The sequence below is a fragment of the Phalaenopsis equestris genome, unplaced genomic scaffold (assembly GCF_001263595.1).
Source record: "Phalaenopsis equestris unplaced genomic scaffold, ASM126359v1 Scaffold000096, whole genome shotgun sequence".
In the NCBI taxonomy this organism is placed as follows: Eukaryota; Viridiplantae; Streptophyta; class Magnoliopsida; order Asparagales; family Orchidaceae; genus Phalaenopsis; species Phalaenopsis equestris.
In genome coordinates, this window is record NW_018164538.1 from 543,994 (window position 1) to 553,611 (window position 9,618).

Here is a 9,618-nt window from a genome sequence, read left to right on the forward strand (position 1 = left end):
CGATTCCCAGAGCGTCGGCTGGAACCCTGATTCAGACCAATTGGCTGACCCACTTTTACACTGATAGACGAGATAGCCACTTGACTGAGAGCCTCGATTTACCAACATAAGGCACAATCTCCGCTCGATCGATCGCCTCAGTTGGTCGAATTCAAGCGAGTCAGCGAGCCAATTGATGTTATGTCAGAATTCAAATTATAATACAAATATGCATGAGATTCATACCATTAATTCGAATATCAATTGTATTAAGAGTGGTTTCCATAACTGTTCTCTCATTTCTGTAATTGTACAAAACACGTCTCTATAAATATGAGGCAAAAAGAGAATAAAAGTGACCTCTCCCAGTGCTCTCTACAGAGAATTCTAAACTTATTACACTCTCCCTTTCTTCTTCCTCATTCATCATGTTCTAACTCTCGGAACTTATTCACAAAAAATAATATAGAATTTCATAGACTCGAGCATTCGTTTCTGTATAATTGAAAATACCATGAATTTTAATCTTTACCGATGCTATTAAAATATCTTGGAAATGATAATTTATTTTTACTTATTTCTTATGAAAAGTTAAATCATCATTATTAAGAATGAGTTTTTTTTACTTAAGTAAAAAAAAAAAAACAAATTGAATAATTCAATAACTAACTTGATATTTATTCATTTAAAACAAATTATCATGATTAATTTTAATTGATTTCATTTACAGTACAAATTTATAACATCCTCTATTATTTTAGAGCAATTGATTGGCCATAAAATAAATTTTAAGATATATTATTCTGGCATTGTTGGTGTAAAATAGACTAAGAAAATCCATTCAAGCCACAATGTAGATGTAGTCATGGCGCGAATGAGGAGAATTACAACAAAAAGTTGGCGCTGCTTGCTGGGTTGAGGGTGAGAAGAATACATGAAACTCAGGGATAGCCAAGATTGACGAACGGAGCACAGAGCTTGACTTGATGCCACGTAGCAAAGAACGCCATAAGAAGCCACTCATGTGTATAGATAGACCCACTCATATATTAAAAAAATTGTGAGTGGGTTTATACACGTGATAAAACGGTGGTTGGAGTCCTGACACAAAACTACGTTAGAACTCCCGATGTAATAATTTTTCTAATGATAGGTGTTGCTTAAAATTTGATTAGATTAATCAAGTTTTGAATACAATGAAAATGAACAATCAAAGGTATTCTAAATTCCAAAATAAAAAAATTATTTTCACTTAGTTTTACTCTTGATTAAACACTAAGAAATTTAAAACTCCTGCATTTACAAATGCAATTTTAAAGACCATGCACTTCTAATAAATTCAATTGGACATATCATAAGTTAAGTAAAATAATAAAAAAAAACACATAAATTTATCCAAACTACTGCCGATGAACATATGGAGGTTCCATCTATAGGCAGTGAAAGAGAAATACTTGAATGGACTCAAATTAAAAGAGATGCAACATACTACATGGTTGAACCTCCATATTTGAGGAAAAGAGCTATCTTATAGATCTTGCCAAAATTTGCATAAAATACATCAAGACTTGTGCATTAATCCAAAATGGAAGGAGCCCACCAAACAACTAGCTAAGGCACAAATAAACCACCACCACCATATTAAAAAAAAAAAAAAACACACACAACTTGAATCAATGCTAAAAAATAAAAGACCCGCAAATTAATAGATATCAAAATCGCAAACATAACTAATAAGCATATGAATAAAGCTTTCTTAGTTTTAACCCCACCAATAGGGACCTACCAAACAAACATGATGTATTTGAGAGCACATACTTCACACAAAATTAGCTCATTCCGAGTTACTATTGACACATGGATGCATGGTAAGGAGTATCCCGTTTTAATAGGAGAATTTGGGTTCTCTTACAAAATAGCACCAATTTTAGGAGTTTGCTATAGGAATCTTGACCAATTATTGTATATAAGTAGAAGCATGGTTTGTGATGGGAGAGAAATTCCAAGTGTCATTAAACATATAAATTTTAATGTTAATAAATTTAATTTAATAGCTTATTGTTATAGTCCAAATATAATAATAATAATAATAATAATGCCATAATTAATGCAAAATATTATTATATTTTTAAAATGGAAAATTTGCAAACATAGCACACAATTCTTATTTATTTATATATCTAACACCCAAAGTATGATAATTATATTTATAACACCTCATCGTATAAACCTATTAAAAAATAATGAATTTCACTTTCAAATAGATGGCAATTTTTTTTTTCCGTGATATCAAAGATTTGAGTGTTATACATATAAATATGAATATTTAAGTGTTAGGTAAGTAAACACACGAGAATTATGTTGTATTGTACATCAGAAACAGGTCAACATGAATTTGAATGAGATTCAACGAACCAAGTGACAAATAAATACAACTAAGGAGGACCTACCGATGAAAGGGCAAGGGGCCCATGGGTGAAAGTCCAAAAGATCTATTGGGGGAAGACCAGAGGGCCTACTGACTAGGTGCAGTCCCCTTGAACCACGGCTAGAAGTCGACATATGCAAGCCCCCCGAACCAAGTATTAAGGCTAGTCAAGTCTATCAGAGACATCAACCTACCTCTTATCAAAAATTGACTCAAGGGAAGAGTTGAAAATTGCTAGCCATCTCATGCATACCGTTGAGAATCCTTTTCAGAGGCCAAGAATTGGCTATAATGTAATTCACATAGCATTTCAAAGAACCCCATCGTTAAGGAGCGAGCTACCAATCAGATTACAGTGATTCACCCTCTGTCTGATAGTCTTGCCTTACTCCAACAGTGAAAGTTCCTTATCTGAGATTCATTAGTCGACAATAATATTGGAATAGCTTACCGTCAAGGGTAAGTCGACTGAGTCAAGTCCTACCAACTCGAAGACCATCAAAGATCGGCCTACAACCTTGATTTAGCACAGTCAAACGAACAGGTCCTGCCGAACCAAAATCCACTGATTTCAGCCGACCGAGTCATAAGATAGCTGAGGTATAGACATATAAATGTAAAATACCTAAAATATCCCGTAACACTCTCATTAAAATAGGGACCTCTTCTACATATAGGGAATTATTTTATGAAAAATGTCAAACCAATAATTTAGATTGTCCTCCATTACAGTGCATTTCTCTCTGTATATTTTGATCTTATGCTCAATTTTTTAGGTGTGATTCACAACAAAATAAAATTCAAACACACATGTACGTAATTTCCTTTTTCAAAAATTGATGATATAGCAATGTCAAAAGCTCCTAGATAAAAAAAAATGATTATTTATTTATTTATTTATTTTTATAAAACATGAAGAAAACATGTAAATAACATAATTGATTAATTTGACATGTTAATTATTATGAAAATAAGATAAAAAATACATGTCACAAGTGTGGATCTAAAAGCCCCTTTACAAAATATCACTCAAGTCTTAAGTATATGCATATCTAACACTTAAACTTAAATATTTCATTAATTTAAAGTTAATATAGTGTATTTAAAGGTTATAGGAAAGATTTAAGTGCTTGAAATATAAAGAACTAAAGTTTAGACGTCAGTTATTTAATCATAAAGATGAGGATGGTGTCGTTGGTGTGTATGGAAAATGCCCCTACGGAAATTAGTATTTATTTTATTTTATATTCTGAAATGACATGATAGTAAGTGAATAGAATTATTATATTCCCTGCGCTTTACTGCAAATGATGCGCTAATGTTCCTCATCAGGTCCTTGTCATCATGGAATCTGAATTATTATTTTGGAGATAGACATTAAAATCATATAATTAGCTTCATAATTAGAGGTGTCAATTAAAATCAGTAGATTTATTTTTATTTTGAGTGACTCGAATTAAGTCAATTCGAATCCGACTCGAATAATAAATACTTTAAATTTTTTATAACTCCAAAAATATTCGGACCAACCCTAAACTCGGATTTTTTGAGTCAAATTCGAGTTGGTGTGTCGTGTCAATTTCTGACATCTAAGGATGTCAATTCGAGTTAGCAGGTCAGGTTCGAGTTCAACCAGAAAAGGACTCAATCCGAATCAGGTCAACCCGTGAGTCAAATTCGAGTTGGTGTGTCGAGTCAATTTCTCACATCTAAGGATGTCAATTCGAGTTAGCAGGTCGGGTTCGAGTTCGACCAGAAAAGGACTCAATCCGAATCAGGTCAACCCGAACCCGACCCGAATAATAAAAGAGTCGATTTATCTGACCCGAAACCGGCTCGAAAAGAATGAGTCAACCTTAACTCAAAATTTTCAAGTCGAGTTTGAGCGGTGTTGGCGTGTCGGGCCAATTTTTGACCCCCCCTAAGTTCCACAGCAGAAGGATGGGGGCCCATCCATCAGCATGATGAATAGCTAGTTAGCACTAACTGCTTATGGTCGATCGCTTGGTCCAAACACAGGTGGTCAGCGAGGCGACACGATCGACTTGAGATACAGTTGGAACAAAAAAGTAGGGAGACGGTTAACACACAAATGGAATTTCACAGTCAATGAGGAGGCCAGAAAGACAAGAAGAGTTCGACTGTTGAGATAAGCAGCCAACGTGACTACTGGAGTTTGGCCGACTGTTGAGCGCTCGATCTAATGAAGAGCATGCACCTAAATTTTTACAGATCTACAAAGTTTCTTGTAGATTGCTAGCAAGACATTAATGGAGTGAATCCGTTGATCCACTAGTTCCCCTAATGTGTGCTCTATTTATCTGAAGAGTTTCTCCTCGGTGTTTGATATTGCTCGTCTTCTTGTTGATAGCACGATCTATGTTAACTGCACCTAAAAGAATGATGAATCCAAATGTGTCTGGTAGAATGTGTCTATGGGATAGAGCATTAGGACCGAAAAAAGAAGATTGAGGGAGAGAGGGAGGATGAGAAGAGGAAGAATTGTCCGGACGGAGCGAATGGGGTGTTTTCAAGATTCCATAAAATAGAGAGGTTGCTAGTGTGGGGAAAAAAAGAGACCCTAATACATGTCATAGCCCTCATCTTTTAGGGTCAAGAGTACAAAATTACATTATTAATCTTGTTTAGAAGAGATGAGTAAAAGACATTCTACTCCCCTTATTTTGGACCGTCAAGCTTTTCTAATCACAAGCTTATGAATATAAAATGTACAAGTTTAGTTGTTAGATTTGTAGGAATTAGGTGTTATGCATATAAATATGCCCATTTATCAAGGTAACTATCATATTATGCACAAGCAATTATATTTTTAAATATATCTCCATTAATTATGATTATTTTAACTATGTTTTAATTAATAAATTAAATATTTTAAACTAGTTAATAAAAAAATCACTTCCTTACTCCTCTCCCGCAGGCTAATTTATGGGAAAGATAGAAGACCAATGCACTTAGATGGACAAATACCCCAAAGAACAGTAAAAATCACTTACATACTTTGTCAGCCTTCCAACATATAAAAATTTATTTCCAATTAAATAGAGGCATATATACAGTGATACAGAGTATCCTATGATTATTTTGCACATCATCAAAACTATTTCATAATTTACATGATACACCATTACTTGCATTTGCTTCTCCTCTGAACCAAAGGCAATAGCAGTTCAGTCTCCTTAGCACATCTGTCCGCTTACCACAAAATTGATTGATTTCTTGATACCATTAACTTCATAAAGAAATCAGCCGAACTGAAGTTTCAATCCTTGAATTCTTCTCCATCCTGTCCAGCAAGCCTTTTCTTTTACTCAGGAAGCTAAAGCTTAAGCTCTCCGCCATTAAAAGAACAGCTCCCATTGCTCAACTAAGCTTCAGCTGCTAAGCTCAATAAGCCAGAAACTGATGAATGTATGGGATACATTAAATGCTTCACGCCTGAGAGCCCTTTGTTTTCTCTGCAGCCGCCATCCGAATATCCTCATATGCTTTCATGGCATTAGTTGCGAAATTCGCCATCGACTGAAAAATTTGTCGCAGCGACGACTGAAGATTACTAGGTTCGGACGAGACTACAAGCGGCTCAACTTCCGTGCTAATTGCTCGTGCTTCCCTCTCCCTCATCTTAAACAATCTCTCCATGTCTTTTTTGGCAATCAACTTCTGACGAAGATCGATATCATTCTGTAGCCATAGTTGCTTAATGCTTGCGGCGGAAGAGAGCATGGCTTCCACAACTTCCTTATCTGAAACCCTATCAAGAGCTTGATGCCAGCGATTAAAGATGACGAAGATTGGGGGAGCGCCAATTCTACCAGGAGAATAAGGAGGAATTCCGTCGGCTGTTACTTCTGGTTCATAGTGAAGGCAAAGAACAAGCCAGCTGTTCAATGACTTAACAAAGTTTTTCTGAGAATTTATCCAGGAGGAGAAGCTTCCCATCCATCTCAGTAACTCCATTTCTAGATGCATTATGGCATTCGTGAGTTCATCACTGAAGTTTTCTCTAGATGCAATGGAAACTAGATGAATAACTTCAGTTATTGCCTGGCTTTGAGTTTGATGACATTCCAGCATAACCCTCCACATCCTCTCAAAGCTGAGAAAAAAGAAACTTGGTTAACATTTTTAAATTTCTGGAGTAGAAATTGGAGCTAGAAAGCTTTACAAAAAGTAAACTGAATGTCACTTTTAATTATGGGCATAGAATTTAATTTGGTTGCTCATGATTTGAATTCTGATCTTCCAATAATGAAAAAAGAAACTTGGTTAACATTTTTAAATTTATGGAGTAGAAATTGGAGCTAGAAAGCTTTACAGAAAGTAAACTGAATTTCACTTTTAATTATGGGCATAGAATTTAATGTGGTTGCTCATGATTTGAATTCTGATCTTCCAATAAAGAAAAGCCTGGGAGTTAAAAGGAGAAAATCCACTTTTGCCTTTGATTTTAAAGATGTTGAAAGTGTAAATAAAGGATATTTTAAAAGTTAAAACCTACAGGACTTGCAACAAAGAGAATTATATTTCAATAGGATTAGAATTGAGATCATTAAAGAGAAAAAAATTATACAATATCCTCAATGTCTATATTTGAAACTAAGAACAAGCTCCTTAAATTGCATAATTTCCTCCTCTTTACATAGGAGAAACCATGCTAGCAATTCGATTCCCTCGTATAAAAAAATGTAACCATGTCATAATCCTCATCAACCCCTTCTATTTTGTATGCGGCCCTATCGAACAAAATAAAACTCTTTACATAGGAGAAACCATGCTACCAATTTGATTCCCTCGTATAAAAAAATGTAACCATGTCATCTATTTTGTATGCGGCCCTATCGAACAAAATAAAATAAAACTGTTAATTTCTAGTGAATAGATATGATTGTTGTCCATGGTATAATCCTGGTTAAGTAACAACAATTTAGTCCATTTACTCTGTATACTCAACTTTTATGTTTCCAAACCAAATCCTTGAAAATTTTCACCTTTATTTAACTTTTCATTTATTTCAGCTTATATCAATAATAAAAAATATCATATAAGAAAAGCAACAATAAGTTTCGACATTTTAAATATCATTTATAAGCATCACCATAACCAGCATAACAAAGTCTTGGACTTAATGTTAATCCATGATGTAATATAACAGCATTTGAAAATTCTATGATCACTCCACAACAACTAATATTAACCAATTCTCCATTGTTCATATCTTTACTTCACAACTAACCCACTTCTCCACTTTATAACAAAAAATAATACACATCAATATTCATTCATTATCCATAGAAATAATTTCTTCCTTAAAATTTATCAAAATTCAATCTTCATTTTTCAATGATGGCTTCAGCTTTAACTAGGTTTCTTAAATCTTTGCATGCATAGCGACTGACTCAATCGAAAGCCTCTAAATCTCTTGTGTTGTCCTAATTATACTATATTTATCCTTTTTCTCTTTACTTAGTATCATATGTATTATCACTTATCAAAGTGGGTAGTCCAAGCACCATTTTCACAAGGCTTCTTCCTTATTCATAACCATTAGAGGGATCACTAGTATCACTTCTATCAGCTTTCATCAATATCAGCATAAATCGAACTCAAATCCTAAATTATGTCCTAACACATAATGATAACATGATAAGGAAGAGTAGGTAAAAACCAATTTTCATTAATGAAAACTAAAAGTAATTTGGACCAAATAGAACTGTATGCAATAAGATTTAAGCTTGAGAAGTAAATGAAGTAGCAAAGCAGTAATTATCCTCATATGCAAGAAGAAATCAGTTTGAGTGGAAAACTACACTGAGCTATACATGACTAAATTTGCAAACAAAAATGGCATACCCCAGGATGAGTTCGTCTATCTGTGGCCACAACTCCTCGTCTCTCAGAACATTTATCTTTGTAGTTATAGTGTTAATAATCTGGATAGCAATCCTTATCTTTGTTGATAACTTTCTTATCAATGTTTGAGTAGCCTCAATCTGGTGAGCTTCTGCACCTCTTTCATCCAAGCGCCTCAACTTTTGACTGTTTCTGTCATGAAGCAACCGCATCTTTTCCTCAGCCTGAGGAATGCCAAAATTAAGTATAAAGCCATGATCTTGAAACATAAAGGCATATATTTTTTGAGGAGTTCATAGAAACAAATATGAGCGTTGTGAAATGGAATTCACGCAATTGTGAAAAGAATTGCTAAGCCTGCATATACGCTAATTCCTGATATAAAAAGAGAATTAGTGAGGCCATACTATGATTTCACCATGGAGCTTTTGTTCCCAAATGTACAGCTTCTGCAATGTAGATGAAAGATTTCCAGTACTCGTTACTGTATCTTCGTCGTATACTAAATCTTCATCCTTCCACATCAATATCGGAATCAAGCACATCATTCTCGAAGCCGCTGTTTCCCAGAACAAAACATACAAGACAATTAATATAAAATATCAACAGCAAGAAGTTCTTACTCAAAAAAGAACAAAAAAAGGCAACCTAAATGTAAAAATTCTTCTTCACCTGCAAAAACTGACTTTTTTCTGAAGTAGGGAAGCTTTCCCACTTCAAGCACTCTAGCGAGGTCTTTAGTCGACTCAGCTGCTCGCTCAAACTGGACTCTTATGTCGCTTGCAACCTCAGATACGTCATGATATCGGCGAGGAGCGGCAACAGTCCTCCTCTCATTATGGGGCTTCTGCACTTCACCACCAACAACATTCTTTTCCACCACTTCCACCTCATCCTTCTTCGGTCTCAAATCATACCGTGAATTCTCCCCTGAACTGCCAACATCCTCTTCTGAAACTGATACACCTTTAATGGAGTAATCAGGCTCAGCGGCGGCAGAGGTGGAAGCTACAAACTTTTTGTCCACATAAGCTTCCTTTATGACTTCGTGCTCATCTTCAAGGTCAGGGATACCTTCAGCTTCCCTCAACTCCTTAGAGCTACTGTCGGATGTGTATGGCGGGTAATATTTCTCAAACGACTCAAAAGGGTTCAGGAAGTCCCAGGCGGACGTTCTGGGAGGGGAAGGAGGAGACGGGGCCTCTCGTGAAGTGGTAGGTTTGGAGTTTGCTTCAGGACCAACAGGAGGCGGCTGAGACGTTGCAGCTGGGAGTGAAGAAGCGCTGAAGAAGCCGCCCATTCCAGCGTAGCCATAATAATTAGGTTGATAGGCGTAGGGA

General features: G+C 35.4%; 1 protein-coding gene across 1 annotated transcript; it reads right to left on the reverse strand.

Annotated features, from left to right (window-relative positions):
* Positions 1 to 5,435: 5,435 nt before the first annotated feature.
* LOC110020434 lies at positions 5,436 to 9,612 on the reverse strand. The gene is made up of 4 exons (XM_020718533.1): positions 8,951 to 9,612; positions 8,686 to 8,837; positions 8,279 to 8,502; positions 5,436 to 6,524 (listed from the first exon to the last, which is right to left on the reverse strand). Exons 1-4 carry the CDS (start codon positions 9,576 to 9,578, stop codon positions 5,858 to 5,860), a joined length of 1,671 nt encoding a protein of 556 aa, XP_020574192.1. The 5' UTR covers positions 9,579 to 9,612; the 3' UTR covers positions 5,436 to 5,857.
* Between the last annotated feature and the right edge of the window lie 6 nt (positions 9,613 to 9,618).

What these genes read in the sequence shown, in the direction of transcription:
- LOC110020434 (XM_020718533.1), bottom strand. Translation starts at nt 9,578, where the DNA reads ATGGGCGGCTTCTTCAGCGCTTCTTCACTCCCAGCTGCAACGTCTCAG. An exon ending in AAAAAAGTCAGTTTTTGCAG is followed by an intron (nt 8,838 to 8,950) that starts GTGAAGAAGAAT and finishes TCTGGGAAACAG; the next exon opens with CGGCTTCGAGAATGATGTGC. An exon ending in AGCTCCATGGTGAAATCATA is followed by an intron (nt 8,503 to 8,685) that starts GTATGGCCTCAC and finishes GGCATTCCTCAG; the next exon opens with GCTGAGGAAAAGATGCGGTT.